The sequence below is a fragment of the Pezoporus wallicus genome, unplaced genomic scaffold, assembly GCF_028554395.1.
Source record: "Pezoporus wallicus isolate ANWC-B61680 ecotype Strahan unplaced genomic scaffold, APGP_CSIRO_Pwel_v1 contig_227, whole genome shotgun sequence".
Lineage (NCBI taxonomy): Eukaryota > Metazoa > Chordata > Aves > Psittaciformes > Psittacidae > Pezoporus > Pezoporus wallicus.
The window spans coordinates 9,483,620-9,503,718 of NW_026635704.1; the positions used below are offsets into that span (position 1 = coordinate 9,483,620).

General features: G+C 37.0%; 1 protein-coding gene across 1 annotated transcript in view; it reads left to right on the top strand.

Moving 5' to 3' along the window:
• The window catches only part of TTC39C (tetratricopeptide repeat domain 39C), a 34,773-nt gene extending 15,335 nt beyond the window's left edge, over positions 1–19,438 (top strand). The window contains exons 5-14 of the mRNA XM_057397628.1: positions 1,843–2,197; positions 3,536–3,704; positions 10,808–10,901; positions 11,655–11,762; positions 12,269–12,378; positions 13,041–13,164; positions 15,577–15,674; positions 16,388–16,492; positions 18,238–18,276; positions 18,926–19,438. Of these exons, the coding sequence (XP_057253611.1) occupies positions 1,843–2,197; positions 3,536–3,704; positions 10,808–10,901; positions 11,655–11,762; positions 12,269–12,378; positions 13,041–13,164; positions 15,577–15,674; positions 16,388–16,492; positions 18,238–18,276; positions 18,926–19,015 (1,292 nt within the window). The 3' untranslated portion in view covers positions 19,016–19,438. The remainder of the gene's footprint in view (positions 1–1,842; positions 2,198–3,535; positions 3,705–10,807; positions 10,902–11,654; positions 11,763–12,268; positions 12,379–13,040; positions 13,165–15,576; positions 15,675–16,387; positions 16,493–18,237; positions 18,277–18,925) is intronic.
• Positions 19,439–20,099: the final 661 nt, after the last annotated feature.

Consider the following 20,099-nt stretch of genomic DNA (forward strand, 5'->3'; position numbering starts at 1 on the left):
TGATACTTACCACTGCTGTGATGGGCCTTTCCACGTTCCCATCATGGTGGGAAATCAGCTCACTGGTTGGGCTTGTTTTAATTTTTAGGTTTAAAAAGTCAGAAATACATTACTTTAATTTGTTAGATTGTTTTATTTTAGTATATCAAATCTATTGGGTTTATGCTGTGTTAGTGAACTGCTAATGGCAGCACAATTACAGAAGCAAAGCTTAAAACTACTTTTTTTTTTTTTTCCACATCCTACCCTTTACATTTGATGCATGCATCTAAGCACAGTAATTAGCTATTAGAGAAACACTATCTGTAGGATAAATAGAATGTGGGGCTTTCCCTCATTTGTCTGCTGCATTGCTACGCATAGTTGTATGAACATCCATTTTGTGGTAAACCACATCACTTTCAAAGTATTCTGTGCAGCCAGAAAGTGACCTAATTCCTTAAAACTGAAGTAACGTTAGTCTTCTGATGCAGCTGACTCGTGACAGGGGTTTGCATTTTTTATTATAACACTTTAATATGGAACTCAAGACAGAGGATTTTTTTTTTTTTAATACTTTAGGTTCATGTTGACAGAACCCTCCTGTCACAACTTAGAAGCAGATTTTGCAGTTTTTCTCAGTGCAGTTTCCTAAGAATGTCAAACTAGCTTCACTCCCTCTTCATATAAGAAGAATCAAAAACTAGGTGGTCTGGTCTGTGATGGTGCTTTCTCTAGAAATGGTTTTGGTTTTTAATTGGAAGGATTTTGTCAAAGGCTTAAAAAGAGTGGTTTGGTATTAATAGAGTTCTCCTTTTCATTGAAACACCCCACCTGTTATGATCTAATTCTGGCATCACTTATAACACTGATCCCTGTAAATTTGGTAATCTGTTTAGAATGCTGCTGCTATACCCATGCTTTCATTTTCTCTGATTTTTAGTTAACTCCTTTATCACTACAATTGCAAACTCTCAGTGCTCTATCACAGACAAAATGCTGGTGTTTGCTTTTAAAAAACAGTTAATGTGTACAAGTATATTCTCTGTTTGCTATCTCTTTAGCACTTGTCGTTATCCAAGGATGTGCTATAACCAGGATGAATGCTGTGTAAATAGGCAAACTGGACATCTTCATCTTTTGGTGTCATGCCTTTCTTTACCCTCCTGTATAGAGGGTAATGAGACTGAAAATTTTCTCATTCTCAACTGAGGAATGCTCAAGACCAGATTCTTTTGAAATTTAGGTACCCAGCTTGCATTTGAAACTGAGAAAATTAGGTAACTGAAAAATTTTTTTAAACCGTAAAATTTATGCATTTTTTTTCTATTTTTTTTTTTTTAATTACAAGGCACTGTGTTCATATGAGGAGTACGAAAGCGGTGTTGAAAATCTTACTATGTAGTCTGAAGGAAGGGGGTTTCTTGGTATTTTCCCATCAACTGTCTTGTTAACATCTTTTGGATTTAAGAGGTGTAATCTCTTCCCTGAGTTTTGCTTCTCTGTTTGCCAAGCAGCCATTTCATCACCACTATAGTGAAGCAGAATCAAGCATGAAATTCTTTGATTTCTCTATTTCTTTCTGACAGTTGTATTGCTTCATAGCTGAGGGGAAGTCTGTTTGTATTGCAGGCTGGTTTTAAGTCTCTGGTTGAAAAGCACTTGAGTTTGTAGTGCCCACTATGAAAGAGCTCTTCGAGAGGCCAGTGGCTGTGGTAGAATCCGTTACACAATAAGTCAATGCAAATAGAACATCTTAGGATTTGTGAAATAGCATTTGCTATCTACCATGTTCTACTTTTTAAATACGTCCTTAAAGTAGTTTTTCCTTGATTTGATTTTTTTTTAATTTTTTTTTTTCAGCATACATAAAAGGTGGGTGGATACTCCGAAAAGCCTGGAAAATTTACAATAAGTGCTATACGGACATTAATACACTTCAGGAAATATATCAGAAGAAAACAACTCGGGAATCCTTGACTTCTGATGCTGCAAATGATAATCATATTGCTGCAGAAGGTGTAACGGAGGATTCGCTAAACAGACTGAAAGGTGCTGTTAGCTTTGGATATGGACTTTTTCATCTTTGCATATCCATGGTGCCCCCAAACCTGCTCAAAATCATCAACCTGCTGGGTTTTCCTGGAGACCGCCTACAGGGGCTTTCTTCACTGATGTATGCAAGTGAAAGTAAGGACATGAAGGCCCCTTTAGCTACGTGAGTAGCTATATTGAAATGCTTTGGTAGATAACTTAGTACTAGAAGTAAGTAACTGGAAAAAAAGTCAAAAGCAAAAAGTCATGTTGCTTTAAAGGAAACAACAGCAGGTAAAATAAACTTGTTTGTTGTTTAACATGCCATGGTTTAATAAATTTGTCACTTCCTAGTGTGTAAGATCTCTCTGCTGTTAGTTATTTACGTATATTTGGGGTTTGTTAGTGTTTTGCTGTGTTCTTCAGTACCTTCAGACCTAACGTCTAGTAATTTACATGCCAGCAGAGTAAATGAAAGCACTTCCTGAAGGCTGAGTAAATTTACCCAAGTTATATTCTCCGCTGTGGAGAGTATACTATTTTGTATGAGTCAGTGAGCTCACTTAGCTGTTTATCCTTACTATTAGCCAAAGATATTTTCCAGTTTATTTTTAATTTTAGCATCTGGGTAAAATGGGATGTTCCCTTACAGTATTTTTAGAGGAGTATTCTTTTGTGTACTCTTCTTTTTCCTATGCATTCATACTGCATTCAGCTTTTTCCAACGTGAAGGGTTAGCCAGACCTAATTTAAACTACCCTCATAAATAGGTTTATTATTCCATTATCTCTAAATTAATGCTTTTATTACGGGACCTACTGCAGGTACCATCAGGTGTCACTTTTGAAACATTGACAGCAGAACTCATGTCTCTTCTTTGAGAAGGGTTGGATTTCTAATTAAGAAAGCTTAGAATTAAATGCTCCTGTTGATTTGTTCTTTCTCCTTTTTGGGAAAGGAAAATCGTATTTTTCAGAGTGTTTCCTCCTTCCGATGGTCTTGGAATTCTTTGTGCTCTGCCCTTGTTTCCAGGAGCAATGTAGGTCATGTAGATGTCTGCTTTTCTGAACAATGGATGTATTTCTTTTTGACGTTGATTTCAAGTGTGTCTGCTGGTGTATGTTTAGCTTTGTTGGTTTTGTCTAGTTTGGGTTTTGTTGTTTTGGTTGGGTTTTTTTTTCCCCTGTAATTAACAACTCATCTTTGAAGTTTTCCTGTGGGGTTTTCTTTTTTAGAATCTAGAGTTCTAAATGCTCAACTGCTTTGATGGTATGAGCTTGTTACTTTACCTCTGAATAATGTGCACTGCATTGTATGTTCAGGTGCAGTTTAGAAGAACATTGATACATGGCAATAGTATTGTGTTTGTTCTAAAGCCAGGTTGTATAGGAAAAGATTCATATCTATCTTTCTTTCAGGATCATGTGAAAATTTAAGTTGTAGAATGTTCTACTGTGTAGAATGTTACCCTTAGATTTCTGTTTAAGAGCTGTAATCCTTTTTACCCTTATGTTTCTTTTAGATTAGCTCTGTTGTGGTACCATACAGTTGTTCGTCCCTTTTTTGCCCTTGATGGCAGCGATAACAAGGCAGGATTGAAAGAGGCAAAAGAAATTCTTGCAAAAAAAGAATCTGCTTATCCAAATTCTTCTCTGTTCATGTTCTTCAAAGGAAGGATACAGCGATTAGAGGTATTGCAAGTTGTCTTCCTTTTGACCAATTTCTGTTCCCCACCCTTCATTATTTTGTGTTTTTCTTATGTAAATGACCTGTGCAAGCTTCAGCAAATTGTGACCGAAGAAACAGATAGCATGGAAAGATAAGAAGAAAGGAGTAACTCTTTCCCAGTTTCAATTTCACATGCCAAACCTGCTCTTCCTCTACTTTTGTCTGAATTAATGGCACTTTCACATTCTTTTTCAGTGGCTTGATACATTTGGAAAGCATAAAGGAGGGTAAAAGGAAGTGCTTTTGGTCACTCATGAGTTTCTTGTGGTATAAATAGCTCTTTCAGTTTTGCTTGTCAAGCTAAAATCTGAGTATGTATCTGCTGAGTACACAGCGTTTCTCTTCCCCTTTTCATTCTTATGCGTTGTTCATATACAGATAATTCTCTGCAGTAATTGCCCTCAGATAACTGGTTTTGCTTTTAAGAGGTCAACCCAGGATGTTTTCTGTTGCGAAGGTTTAGCTCTGAGCCAAGCAGGAAAATGTGTTTGTGAATACTGTTGCAGAGTGTTATTCAAACACTGCAGTTGCAATCATGGGTTTTGGCTGAGTTATTCTTTAAGAATCGTGATAATAGAAGATGGTGGTGAGTACTTTAAAGCAGGCAACTCTCAGCTGCTGCTTGTATCAAACGAGGGTATTTCTAGTGCAGTCAGACTAACAAGAAAAGCCAATACAAGAGCCCAAACCCAGAATATTCAGACCCTTCATCTCAATGTCGTAATTACAAGAGCTAATCCAGTTCTTAATGTCAGTGGTCAACGGGTTAAAACTTAAACAGGGGAAGTTTAGATTGTATATAAGGAGGAAGTTTTTTACTGTAAGGGTGGTGAGGCACTGGAATGTGTTGCCCAAGGAGGTTGTGAATGCTCCGTCCCTGGCGGTGTTCAAGGCCAGGTTGGACATGGTTTAGCGTGAGGTGTCCCTGCCCGTGGCAAGGGGGTTGGAACTTGATGATCTTAAGGTCCTTTCCAACCCTAACTATTCTATGATTCTTTGCTAGGGTTTGCAGTTAACTCTCAAATACAGCTTATTATTTTGAGAGAGGTAACAACAATAACAGAACAGAGGGGCAGGCTTCATTCTTGCATGGGATTTGGATGTTGATTTTTTTGGGGGGGGAATTACACTGTCGTGGGCAAGCTGTCAGTCTTTAGAAGTATGGCTGTTTTCTGAGTGGAAAGACATTAGTGGTCTTTGTTCAATTATATGATTATTACGTTCTAGAGGTAAAAGTCAAATATGTTAGGACTGGCTACACAATGAATGCAAGGGAAGTTACAAATATAAATATGTTGATTATCAGAGTATGACTTGGTATTTACAACTCCTCACCCTCCCTTCAATTTCATGTTTAGTGTAATGAATAAAATACAGGTGATTCTTCTGACTTTCAGGGCAAGCAGGGCAAACATTTAAACATAAAGTTGTAAGCAAGCTGTGTATATGTTTTTGTGTTTAAATAGGATAGGTTTGGGATGATTGTCAGTTTTGTATAGTCAGTCCCTTTCTGGAGCATAGTTATGTTTCAGATGAGAGGGTTTTTTTACATGTTACCTTATAGTGTTTGTGCAATTAAATGTTGCAGGATGTAGATACCAAAGTTTATCTCAAAGTGAAATAGTTTATGCCAGAGACAGCCTGGCCATGTTAATGAGATCAGTTAGCTTAGGCAGGCAGAATGCTGTGCATTGTGCTATGTAGCCATGCCCTTAGTCAGCAGAAAGCTTAGTGGTTGCTAACAGGAATTAAAATGTCCCTTTGCTATTCATGTGTGTGTTTGCATGAGAACTTTCCCATTCAGCAGCTTCTTCCCCCTTGCCCTTCTTCCCGCCCCACATATCTTTGTTCTAAGTGATCCTGTATCACTCAGGTTTTGCTGTGTCTAAATGGTTTTCTTAAATGTCTCCGGCTTTTCTGTAGACTCTAGGAATTTACAAGCTTAATTTGCGCAAATGTTGTTGACATAATAGTGAAGGTAGATTTGTGTCTGATGGGAATGGCACAGGGAGCTGCACTGGATTCCTGCATGACGGACTCGTGGTTACATCTGTCTCACATTTATACGTTTTGAACCAGAAGTGCACATAAATTGTTAGATTACAAACTGAAACACTGAGTTGCAATGTTCACATAATTTCCAAGACAGGTGAGGAGAGCTTGTGCAAAGCCTGGGAAGTGCTTTTATGGCCTTCCTTGAAACTGTTTATACACAGGTGGGTTCAAACACTTGCCAGCTGGCACAGAAATGCTGCTTTCAGGTGGCTTACTGAAATTGAGAAGTCTGTGCTTTAACCTGCATGCACTTAAAAGTATACCTTGAGATGAAGCTTGTTTTATGGTCTTCAACATCACATCTATCATCTTTTAACAGCTCTGTGATAAAATTTAATTGTGCACAGATGAAAGGCAGCTTAAATGTTGTTACACGAAAAAGCTTGTGTGTTCTGTAAGTGCAGATCAGTAGCGGTCATTACAGGCTTTCTGTTACAGCCTGTTAGCATTCAGTCCATTTGGTCTTGTTTTACAGCCTTCGATCCTGCATTTCAGCTGATGGTATGTATATTCAGCTTCCACTAGCAAGTCTGCATACACCTATAGATCTGTACGTGTGCATTTTTTCCTTTTCTGTGGAGGAAAAAAAGCCAGTAAGGAACCTAATGCCGTCATGGACACCTCTAGACGGGGAAACTGGTGAAAAAGCCAAAGCAGTAATGCAAGACTGGACAGTGAGACACAAATCTCACAATGGAGAAAATCGCCAAGGGAGGAAGTTGAGAAGAAAGGAAGATTTTGCAGTGACAGTACTGTGAAAGACAAATGACAAACATGTGACTCTAATGCTTTGTCCACCAAAAAGCATGTGTAATTATTAGTCAATAAAAGCCTCAGCAGATTTTGGTTTTCTAAGAAGTAACCTTACAGGTACTATAAACTTGGACCAAGTTATCTTTCAGCTTTTTTCCCAGCTTCATGTTTTTGAGAAATGAAGTCTGAAAGTGTTTGGAGACTGTTGAAATGAATGAGTTAAGGGTAAGGAGAGGAGGATGATGTGGGAAAGCTGAAATGAAAGTGCACTGGAAAGTTAAAGGTTACACTGGTAGGCTGATCACATTTCTCTCTTATTCAAAGAGTAAGTTAAGAGACTGCATATTATAAGTAGTATTTTTCATTACTTTTACACTTGGGCTGTTTTTATGGGCATACTTATGTGCTTGACATGATAGTATACTATGTATTCCAGCCTCAAGTATTTCTGGTTTTGAAATATTTTCCGCTGAAGCTAGTAATGATGTTTCATGTAAGCTTAAGCTATTAAAACCAAGTGAGAATAATATTTTGTACTTGTGCCTAAAGGGTACTTAAAAAGTAATTAGTATAATAGCTGCTGAAACCCACTGTTCTGAAATTCAGAGTTTCTGGCTGTACCCTTGGGCCTTTCGTATTACTCTGAAAATAAAAATATTGCCATCCATTTGCTAAATTTGCATTGTCTAATATTATATTAATAAATACCAATTTACTTGTGACTTAGACTATTCAAGTATGGTATTGTGACCAGTAGTGAAAGATGGGCATATGGTGACAGGAGTAAAAGGTGGTGTTCTGAATTCTTACCCATTTCTGCTTTTCCGCTTGCAGTTTTGCTTTCTTCTCGCCCCCCCCCAATCAGCATAATTAAAAAAAAATCTTTATCTAATTTTTTAAACTATACAAATTGCTCTGCTCAGAAATAATTAAATAGATTGATAGCTTCATGTGGAGAATGATAAGGGTATAAAGCAAAAATAGCGTTTGGCAAAATCATGAACTGGGCAAGATTACTTTTCTTTGATTGGGAACAGACTCCAGATGTGTATGTGTAAACAACAACAAATCTCTTAGGGCTGGGACAAAAACCCTGAGTTCTGAGGCTTGGTCTATAGAGGTCAGTTGGTGTAAGTATATGCTAAGAGTCTGGAGGGAAAAGTACCAAGTACTTCAGCTGACGGGCAAAACACCAGTGGTACATTTGGGCGTACACTGATTTGCAGGCTGGTGAAAATGTGCAGTGGTGTTGCAGGCTTAAATGTAATGCTGACAAGTACTCCTGTATTTCAGTTGCCTTTTGTAGGCATCTCAGCATCAGTGGTATCATTCTTATTTAGGAGTGGGAGATGTGGCACAGAAAAGTAGTCTGAGAGCAAGAGTAATAATAAGCATTGAAGAGTGAGTCTAAGATGCGTTTTCTGCTGTAAAGTCTCAAGTGATGTGTTAAGAAATTTTCAGAGCTTGTGTAATGAATGTCAGAGTTTATTTTCAGCAGTTGTGTGGGCCTCTCTAGTTGTTTGTTCTCAGCTATAAAGAACAGAATCCTAGTTTTACTCTATTTTGATTTTCTGGTATGTCTAAGGAAAAAAGGGCGAGGGGGTGTCTGGGGCATATGTGTGTTAGGGAATAGAAAATACAGACTGAAATTCCCATGGTATCCCCCAACACACATTGTCCCATTTTAGGTATAGTTTGCTGGTTTCCCCTCAAAACTGAGCATGACTTCTTAAAAGCCGTATGAGTTCATAGTGCTGATAAACAATAGAGAGGATCTGGGAGAGGGAAATTGCCATGAGATTTCAGAACTCCATGGGGAAATGTGTGTTGGCTCAGGAAGCCACATTGGCTCAGTAAACTCCGTAGATGCTTAGTTTAATTCGAAGTCATGAAATGTAAGATTAAAGTTCCGACACTAGCTTTAATAATCCTCTTTATGGTTATGTAGTTCTGTATATTGTACGTTTTATGGATTAACTGTGGTTTTGTCTTTGTATTATGTCCAAGAGAGGCACAGGTGATGCCTGTTGAAGGAATTACACGTGTGTGTTTGTGTGTGTGTATAGATGTATGTATGTGTGTTTAAATCTCAAGAACATAAATTTCAAGTGTCAGCCATGATGTTATACTTGTGGACTCTTGGGACTTTATAATTCTGCTTATTCTCTGAAACAGTAAACTGGTGGTAATTCATTTTAAGAGTAAACACTAGCAGTGGAAATTCATACTCCAGCTTGTCACAGTCCCTGGAGATGATTGAAACTTTAATTATTAAGGAATATCTCTGAAATGTACTTACTGAGCAACACAATTACTGAGCTTGATGCTTAAGGAAAACTTAAGCAGATGTCAAAACACTTGAGAGAAATAAGTTATAGAAGATTGGACATTCAGCTAACCAGACTTGCATAATATTAGATGGTCAGTATTTCATCTGCTGCCCCAGGCTGGTGTATGGCATTGCAGACAGTGATGTAATTGCCATTAGTCATTGTGTGGAATAACATGCCCACAAATAAGTGAAATACATTTTCAAATTGTTAAGTTTTTTAGAAGGCAAAATATCTTCACAGAGGACTAAATATTTAGATTTTTGTTTTTTTTTTTCTTTTCGCCCTCAGAAGCACTCAAATCAGGTTTACTGAACTGTTTTATTGTATCTGTAAGACGGGGGTTGTAACAGGTTCAAGGTAGTCATGTTGCGCGTAGTAGCATCAGTGGGGTAATATGTAGTGGAGAGAATTTGCTGATACAAAAGTAAACAAGGTGTACATTTCTCAGGCTCCTTCTTTACTCTGGGGGCAAATACAACTTGCCTTTTTGTATAGTCTGTTCTTCCGTCATGCCAACAAGTATCTTAGTCTAATCACTATTCACACATTTTCACAATGTTTATATTGGTACAGCTGTGGATCCCTTTGCTGGCAGTTCTGCTCTCTTGATGCAATCTGTATGATTTATGGTTAAATTGTTTCTTAGCAACTAAAACAGTTTTCCCTGATGAAACAAATAACAAAATCTAATAAAATCACTCTAGAGCTCTGTGTGTGTGTGTGTGGTCTTAAGAGAACGGTGCTGCAGATTTTTGCAGGAGTTATTGAATTCAGTTATGCTTGTATATGATGACAGGTTCACTTTTTCAAGGGTTTCTTTCACTTACATGCTTAGCCAGCAGAGTGTGGCTTAAGGATTTTTCTGTTACATAAATTATTATAATTGTATGTGAGAATAAGTATGGGAACACTGTTAAAGTAGGATAAATAGTGTGTCTGTGTATGAAAGTAATAAAACTCCCTTTATGATGATTATTATAGCGAAGTCCCATCCTAGACTGGGAAAAATAATAAATGCTAAAAATACGACTTTTGAAGGTGGAATGACTCATAAGTGTAGAAATGAAATTACTCAAAAGTTTACTGCACAAAACAGTTTAAAACATAATAGCAAACAGAAGGAATACAGCCACTGATTTCTGATTTTTAAGGTTGAGAGATGATCTTGAAATCGTAAATTTGATCTGTAAATTATTGGTGATCATTATTACAGTATTAAACTTTTCTACTATCCCTCTCCCAGCCTTTTTACACTCTGTAGTGTTCTGTACTTCTCATATGACTTTCAGAGTGCAGGTACCATACTGTATGTCTTAAATTTTTGCTGCCATACGTGGTGGAACTCATTTAGAACCATTGCTTTCTTATCTAAAGTTTCATTTAAATATGAAACTGAGTTGCTTTGTATTCGTAATTCTTACTTCACTTGCCTCTTATAAGTTGGCTTTTGTATTATATTTCCTATCATGAATACAAAACACATGGAAAAATCTGTTCATTATGGGACTGCTTTAAGATGCTCATTTATTATTGTAAATAAAGACTTTGTCATAATTTGCCCAGATGTCCATTCAGCAGTGATCAGGTCGAGAGAGCTGGGAGAAGGGAATTTTGCCAAAGGAATTGCAGTGTGGAGCTGGTATATTGAATTAATACTGGCTATTTTCCAAACTGTTAGCTCGGTGGTGGATTTTAGCTGATTTAAAATAATGTGGAGTCTGAAATGAATTTGGAGGTTTTCCTTTCAATGGGATGTTGTGACTCCCTAATCAAATCAGTCTGTAGTCTGAGACACTTCAATATTGGTATTTTAAACTATAGTTATTTTAAATAGTAACCTGTATGTTTTATCAACATCAAAGTATCCAACAAATTTCAGACATCTGAATTTTTTTTTAAAAATAATTTATTTATTTCACTTTCAGTGTCAAATCAATAGTGCCTTGACCTCATTTCATACTGCTTTGGAACTTGCAACAGACCAAAGGGAGATTCAACATGTCTGCTTATATGAAATAGGTAGGTTGGATATGTTTACACTCACTTTCAAGTCTAGGCTAGCAACTTCAATAAAAAAAATTGGATTATCTCTATTAGGATTTTAAAAAAGGTTTTACAGTACTGTCTTTTGTCTTGGATGGACTGTGGTAATGATTCCGTCTTGTTTAGGTAAGTAGAATTCAACAAGTAGAATCAAGGGCAAACTGTTCACCTCCAGAATATTATTTAGAAGGAGAAATTAATTAACCTGATTTGTCTGTAGAATCACAATATCTGTGCCAAAACCAAATCAGGCTAGTGAAGCTTCAGCTTGCAGGACCTATATTTCTTCATCAATAGCAGTATGTTCTCAATTTGCATACAAGTCTTTAAAGTGATGAAGATAATGTTGCTTCAAGCTTTAAATGTGTTTTGTTAAGGGATCATGTCACAGTGGGGAAGAGCAAGGAAGCGGTGGTAGCTTTGTAAGTTTCAGCATCCTACAAAATGTGGTATTTTTTAAAAAAAGGCGCTTTTGGTGTCTGTATAGATTTGTTGTTGCTCTGAAGTGGATTCATTGCTTTACATGCAGTCTTATAATTCAACGTTTCCCAGTAAATTTAAACCAGGCTTTGAGTGTTTCATTGATTTGTTTTGGGTTTAACTTTTCTGGTTACTGTTATAAATGTTGAAATAGCTCCAGCTCTTGGAGCAGGCGGTATGTTGCAGTAACACTGACACCAAATTCCAATTACTGTGTTTTCTCTGAAGTTAAATTAATTTTGCTTTTAGGTTGGTGCAGCATGATAGAGATGAATTTCAAAGATGCATTTGAATCCTTTGAAAGGCTTAAAAATGAATCCAGGTGGTCCCAGTGCTACTATGCTTATTTAACAGCAGGTAAGTATGATCAATGTGTTGGATAAATGATAAATCAGTGATGTGATAAGGTTTTGGCACTTTTGTTTTGGGGTATTTACTAGTGCACATAGTGTCTTCCGCACTGCTTGCTGCTTATGAACCTTTATGCCAGACTTACTTAATTTTGGGGTTTTAGAAATGTACACTTGCATGTACATGCATGTACATACATTTCCCCCCCAGTGTGGACAGCAGCTATGATTGTCAGTGTAGTTACAGGTCATATAACTGTATTACAAAGATTTAATAAATAAATCCTTAGAGATTGGGGAGTGTTAGTTCTTTTAATGGATACAAAAAAGTGCTGACTTGTTAATGATCACAGGGGGTACTTGGGAGAGTTGGATTAGCATGTTTGTCAAATCTCAGGTCTGGATCCTTTTTGGAAGTGAGTGTCTGTTTTCCTGTGGCTGTATAATATCTAATCTTTATTTCCTGTTGCATATCCCAGTAGTGTTAACGCCTTTTTTGTTTGTGTTCTTTAGTATGTCAAGGAGCTACTGGTGATGTCAGTGGTGCTCAGAATGTGTTCAAGGAAGTTCAGAAGCTCTTCAAAAGGAAAAACAACCAGATTGAACAATTTTCAGTGAAAAAGGTTTGGTTTTTAGCGTAGGCTGACTTATTTCAGTACAGTAATTACACTTCATAATTTTATTGGATTCTCTACCAGTATTTATTTTTGAAGGATGTATTTGTTTTTTTGCTCTGTTGCATCTGTGCAAAAATAATACTATCATGTATTTTAAGGACCTAGCAAAGGAAATGGGAATTAGCAATTTGCTTTGAACTAAAGTAATTATTAAAGATAAAAATACATAATGCTGTAGTTGCTTTGGAAATTTCCTTCTGTCTTTTCCTTTCTTAGTCATTTTTATCTTGTCTTGTTTGTGAAAGCCTCAGTTCTTTTTGAAAGCTAGGAATTGTCTAGCAAATACCTCCCAACTGATGATCTTGCAGATCTTACTCTTTCAGCATCCAGTCAGTGTGTGTACTTCGGACTGTAAAATACAGTAAAACAAATCAGGCTGCGTACAAGGAGGCTTTAATTTTGATCAGTATGTAAGCCCTTAAATTAATTGAAAGATTTTGCTTTTCAGTCCTAAAGTCTTTAAGTTGCTGCTGACTTTATTTTCATAAAATTGTTGGATGCTTTGATGGAACAGAATTACTGTTTATGATATATTGTTTGTGAATATTATGTTCCCTATAAAAGGACAGATGACAGATCTCTCTTCCCTCTTTCTCCCCACTTTACAGGCAGATAGATTTAGAAAGCAAATGCCAACCAAAGAACTATGTGTCCTGGCATCTATTGAAGTATTGTACTTGTGGAAAGCCCTTCCAAACTGTTCCCTCTCGAACCTACAGCACATGAGCCAAGGTATAATATGGATTCTTGATTTCTCTATTTACATTTTTTGCTGAGATGTATCATTTTCTTCTGTTGTGTGGAATAGCTGATTGTTGTAGCATGAAAACTGGAACTTCTCTGCATATGTCATAGCAAAACAGTTTGAGTAACAAAAGATAACAACTCATTTTAAGATTGAGCTAATACTTCATTTTTACCATTTTTATAAGTTTTGGGAGAAGTTTTACTGCCTGCTGCATGTAGTTGTTTTTTAATCAATTGCATTTGCCCATTGTTTAAAATGAAACAGTAGCATCATAGTTATTGTTCAAAGTCATTAAGCAAAATTTAACTTATTTAAACCTAGCTGAAAAATAAAATTCCTGCCAATTCATTTCTGCATGTCAGTTTTCTTCTAAGAGGAAATACGTATCTTGTGAGGTCGTCTATGACATAAGGGTTCTGTTTATCTTGGCTGCTGGGACCATCTTAGTGCTGAAAGGAGCATTTTGTGGTTGGCTTTTTCTTAGTCTCCAGATGTCTTTGGATGTCTGTCACATGAAGCTTATGATAGCTGTATGGATCGTGAAGTTTTCCATACTCTACCCTCCATCCTGCAGTCAGTCTGATTTATATTTCATGTTTACATTCTGTAAACATTCCGAAACCTGAGTTTCAGGTTGTTATCTGCTCACTGGGAAAATAAAACAAAAACCTCTCCCACCAAGGTTCTTCTTTGTTGGTTTGTGGTTTTTTTTTCTGTAATGAAATTTTGGGGATTTCATGTTAAGCTACAAAACTACCAGTCTTTAAGTTGAGACTCAGGCCTAGTAGTGAGGTTTTGGTCCAGTTTTAATTTAAGATAATTTCTCCATTTAAATTGGATGGGAAAGGGTTCTGCTCAGATCCCTAGTTTTAAAATCCCAAAGATAATGGTGAAGGCTTTAAAATTAGATTTAGTAAGGTAAAAATGAATTTAATTTTTTCTGTGTGTCATTTGCCTTCAGAACAATCAGCTTTAGACGTTGTAAAGAGGATGTACTCTCCCACACACTCAGAAGCAGTGCAGGTCCTCCTTGTATAAGCTTCTAGCTACTGGTTCACCTTTCAATGTGAAATAGCAGTACAGATTACAATTCAGAGATACCCTTCTTGTATGGCACTGACAAATGTGTCTGCATCAGTGATCCTCGGCTGAAGATTTTCTGCGCAATGAGAGCATTATTGCTGTGCCACATGTGTATCTTAATAATGATGAGATGATAGGGGATTTTATTTTGCTTCCTCTTCTCTTGAACAATGGGAGTGTAATGTGCAGGGGGTAGTTTCCAGGCTTTTCCTCAGAGCTAAAAGTTGACTTAAAGGAATTAATTTGTATCCACATATATCTGTGTAAATAAAATGCTAAGTAACTTGAGACTTGCAAGACAAGCCAAGAGTTGACAGTGTTATGTATTGTGTCATGTCCAAGTACCTCATGCAGCCAACTCTTAGTTGTTCATAGCTAGTTTATTTGGGTTGTGGATTAACTGTGTTGTGAATGCACAGGTAGTTAAGATCTGGCAGGGTTTGAGATAAAGCTAAATGTGAAGTTAAAGGAGTTCCACTGCTCCAGGCACAGCAGTTCAGCCGCTTCTGATGGATGAAGAGCCCTGCAGGTCTCCCAGTACTTTCTGGGAGGTAACAGTGCAGATAAGTGCAAATGCCTCCTCATGGGACTAGCCTTGGTTTAACAAAGCTGGTGCTAATAAGCTTGATCAAGATGGAGCCAAATTCATCTAGAGACCGTTATGTACATCATGATTCTGTTCTTCTGGAAATGGAGCACTACTCCTGAGCTGAGGCACAATCTGTCCCTAGATTGTGGACTAGCTAAATTGTGACGGATAAGCCTTATGCTTTCATCAGCATTGAGAATTGTGATGCTAAACTATCCTAGTCTGGGGTTTTAAGTCCAGTACAGGTTTTTATGCATCTGTCACTTGGCTTCAGTTCAGAACAAATCAGCTTTGTCTGAACTTCTTGCCCTGTGCTCCTTGTAACTTGGACTGTGTGTTTTCCCTCCAATATCTGAGACAAACCTGTTTCCCATAACCCTAGAAAGAGGTAGTTGTATTTTATCTTTTCCTTTTAGTGTGTATTTCAAAGACCGGTACAGAAATGTATTCTCTTCTTGTGAGAAGAACACCAACTGCATTTGACATCAGCCCATTCATTCCAGTTAAGAATTATACTCACGAGTGACAGATTGCTTGATGTGGTTCATAGAAAATTGGTTTTATTTAAAATGAACCAAATGACTTTGATTTATATTAAGTTTACTGGCATCTCCTTTTTCTGGTTAATTTTAATCATCAGACTAAAAGTCACTGTAGACCACAATTCTTGTCTAAGGAAGGATTTCAGTCCATCTTGTTTGTTTACTGGAATATTTTCATTAAGCTTGTCAGGATGTTGATGATACATCGGCTGTTGGTTTGAGGAATTTGCTTCTTGGTGCCATACATAAATGCTTAGGAAATTCTGAAGATGCAGTTCAGGTAAGTTGTTAAATGCTAATTTCCACCATTAATCCTATTTTATGAGCTATTCTGTTGAATATCATTGAGTAAGTGTGTTAGGCAAGCCATTAGTTTGCAGTGCTATTGATCATTCTGTTTTGTGAATTCCAACTGAACCTGGCAGCTAAAGTGGCTTGTTAGGAGCAAGAGTTAAGGGGAAGCTGGAAAGAACAAAGGAAAAAGCCTTGCTCTGCTGAATTTAGTTTATTCAATAAAGAAAATTCAGACTTTTTTTTTCCTCTCCCCATAATAAAATGCAATTCACAGAAGCAACAAGGGAGCTGATGCTGGCTCAAAAATCTTCCCCCACCTCCCTCCCATTTTTTTCCTGCTTCTTTCAAGTATATTTCAAGTAATCCAGGTACTTGTTAAGGATCCTTGTTAGAGCCAGTCTTTTTCAGTATGAAGCTGAAATAGTCTTGAAACAGTCAATATATTACTTAGAATTGTTTGTTTGGATTTTACTGCCTTGATACAGTAGCATTGGTAAAAATCTCTGGGTGCTTGCTTAAAGAATCTCTGTCATTGGAAATTTTTAATGTGTTCTCATTTTAACCTTGGGCTGATATCTAGTACTTAAAGTTGAATGAATGGTACTTCTGTATGTTTTGGGTTTTTTTTTAAGTATCAAACAGTCAATTTTAATGTATTACTGCAATCTTTTGGGTTTTTTTTTTCCTTAATTTTTATAGTTCTTTCAGCGAGCTGCTAAAGATGAACTGTGCCGTCAAAACAACTTATATGTCCAGCCATATGCTTGCTATGAACTTGGTTGTCTTCTGTTAGACAATCCAGAGGTAATAACCTATTTTTAAACTCTTAAAATGAAGTTGGGGAATCAACATACCACTATACAAACTGTTAAAGTTTATAGATGATAATGTATATTAAGTTTTACGAATTTGTTTTATAGCTACCATAAAGAAACTGAATCGGGTTTTAAGTTAGGGGAAGCAGTTACAGGGTAATGACCTGAACCCACCCATCACTTTATGTAGTGTATGAAGTAGCTGAGCTCATAGTGTCTCGTGTTAAGATTGTGGTTTCAGTTGTTATTAATCTTGCAAGATTTAATCATCTGAGCTGAAGAAAAGGAAAGTCTTTCAACAGAAATCATTATCATGACAGAGGACAAAGCTAGAAAACCCTTTTAAAAATATTTTTCCGTTTTGAAAACCCTGCTGCCCTACAACTTAGAACTGGGCCTTGAAGCCTGGGTGGGGAAGCTCTCAGTCCAGTAATGTTCCTGCTGCCTGCTTTTCCAATGTTCATATTTAAATTTCATTAAGTGTCTCAAAACTGTGTGGTGGGTTATCTGAAGACTTTGAGAATGTAGGAGCCACCTTTCCTTCCACCCTGCTTTACATGCAGTACTGCACGCAGTAAGCGAACATGGTAATGTGGTTCGTGTTGGATGTCGAGGACTGAGGAAGCTTCTGTTTTAGCTGTAACCTAGGAGCTATGGTAGAGCTTAGTGTGTGAAGTGCATGCAGGAAACTCCCTCTTGTGGCGCTAATGAGGAAGTAAATGATGCTTGACTTGAATAAGGTGGGATGGGGTGGGGAAAATGAAGAGCTGGAATCAGTGGTGAGTGGATGCTGTTTATAGAAAATTCCATTTACTAGCTGAGGTGTAATGTGAGAGGTCTGCAATGGCTAAGAAACAGAAGGGAATAGGATTTTATAAATCACATTTACCTGAGAGGCTGAGCAGATTAAACACCTGAACAACATGTATTGATACGAACATGCATTTTAGTATAAATTCTGTTAAATTTACTTCATGTTAAAATTACTGTAGTTACAGGATTCAGATAATGTGGTAAATGAAACATCTCTGTTATTTTAAACTTAATTCTAATCAAGTTCTTTAAGATTTTAATATGGTTATGTCAAGGAGTTTACAGATTTTATTTTTTTTTCTTGTAAATGTGTTATATTGGTTAAATTCAGTGTCTAAATAAATGTTTATACTTGGATATATTTGAATAAGAAGCTATTTTTTTGACCCATATTAGGCAGCTGATTATTTATTTGTAAGGCTTAGAATAAAAAGTTATTATATGAGAAGAAATAAAACATGAGCTTTCCAGCAGTAAATATTAATCTGAAAATACATTTGTTTTTCCATGAGAGCTTGAAATTGAGGTTTCTAAAGCACTTTAATGCTCACAATCCTTCTTTTTTAAAGAAATGGCTTTAAATTTGGTTAAGAAACAAAAAAAAACTACTTATTGATCAGTTAGTCATTTATCTGTAGTTAGTCATTTATCTGTACTACTGGCTCACCATTGCCAGCAGTAACTTGCATTTGAAGCTTTGATCTTCTTATTTTCTGTAGAAGACTAAAACCATGTAATACTGCATTTCTTGGGTGCTTCATTAGTATTTCTAGTTTCTGAATTAGAGGATTGAGAGCGTTTTGTTTGCTCGATACCTTGTTTTCAAGATAGAGATAATATTCCAGACTGACCAGGCCTTATGCTTAAGCTATTCCGTAACATTTGCAATGCATTTCTAATGGAATGTTTGTCTTTTTGTAGACTGTGCCAAGAGGGAAAACCTTACTTCTTCAAGCCAAGGTAAAAACTAAGACACTTTCAAATGTATCTTTCCGAGATGAGTGTATTTGGGAGATTGTGTTTTGGGGAGTTTGGGGCAGGGTGTGTGGATGTTGAGTGTTGGTGTCCATTACCTATCATCTACAGCACAACACTATCATGTAGATATACGTTAATGTATAAAATATACATTTATGTATGTTGTGTAGGTACGTATGTCTAGGTCAGTCATAGCACATGTGGGTGCTCCAGGAGAGCCCTCATTAGTGACCTCTCCTGGCATGTTAGAACCTTGCCAAGTATTTCAACTCAGATTTGGCTGCAAAAAGTTTGAAAATGACAACTCTCCACTCCTTGTCTCTTCCAACTGGTTCCTGCCTTGGGCATGTTGGGATTTTGTAGAGCTTTTGGATTTGCAGAACTTTTCAGGTGCTGTTCAAGTACATGGGATCCAAACAGCATGTTGGAAATGGAAGCTTTCTGGTCTCTTCACCAACTTGGAATTTCTGTAATAATTCTGTTGCTTTTGGTAATGGTAACATGCCATCTCCAGTTCACCTCTTCAGTCTCTTATAACATGACTTCTTAAGCATTAGTAGTAAAATTATCTTCATGTCTGACAGTGAAGGAGATGAATAGTTACATGCTTTGCTTTTTTTTCATCCCCCAGGAGGAATTTACTGGCTATGACTTTGAGAACAGATTGCACGTCCGCATACACGCAGCTTTAGCCTCTCTAAGGGAAGTAGTTCCGCAGTGACGGACAGGAAATCTTGTTATCCTTTCCCACAGTTTCTGCACTTTAAGATGAAGCAGAAGAAAAAGCTGTTGGGAAGACCAGCTTTTCTTCTGAAAACCACTTGTGCCAGAGACACTTCCTAGTACGGTCAGGGTTGGTATGGCTTGGTAAAACATGACAATTTTAACTAAAAGTAAATCAACCAGGAAGAAGGTTAAGTGACCTTGTGTTTTTAACTCTTCAGGTTTTATTTTGTTTAAACCAAGCTGAACGCAATTGCTTGTGACATTGTGGGTTAGCCTAAATAAGCACACATGATTTATTTCAACAATATTGGCAGGTGTGATTTTTACCTTTTAAAATAGATCTAGATCAAAAATGAAAGGGGAGCACTTCTGATTTCATTAGATTAATGCAATAAAAATAACTGGTATAAATGTTGAAGTTGGAAATGGTCAGAACACTTTATTTTTTTCCTCAAGTGTTAGTCAGTACAAAAAAGGACAAAAACTGTTCAGCCACAAAAAGCAGGTCTTACTAAATTTTAGTGCTTATGCCACTAAATGCCATTCATGGGGCACTAATGCCCCATGGGGACTAATGGGGACTAATCTGTGAATTTTAAACTTCACAACCCCTTCCATTCTTCATTCCTTCCTCCCAGTCCAGCTCATAATTGTGATATAAATGATGCCAATATTTAGGATCTCTGCTTCTGGTACATTCCAGCCAAATACTTACTTTGTTTGACATGCAATTATGGTATGGGCAGTTCTTATTTCTGCTTTTAATATTCTGAATATTGCATTAAAATATATGGGACAGATACAGTAGTTTTACATGTTTTTCATTCAAGCTACTGAATCTTTATAGCAGTGACTTCTTAAAGGTACAAAAAACCCCAAACAAAACACAAACCCCAAAATCTACTTTGATAGTTACACCAATACTACAATATCATAGAATCATAGAATAGTTAGGATTGGAAAGGACCTTAAGATCATCTAGGTCCAGCCCCCCTGCCATGGCAGGGACACCTCACACTAAACCATGTCACCCAAGACTCTGTCTAACCTGGCCTTAAACACTGCCAGGAGTGGAGCAT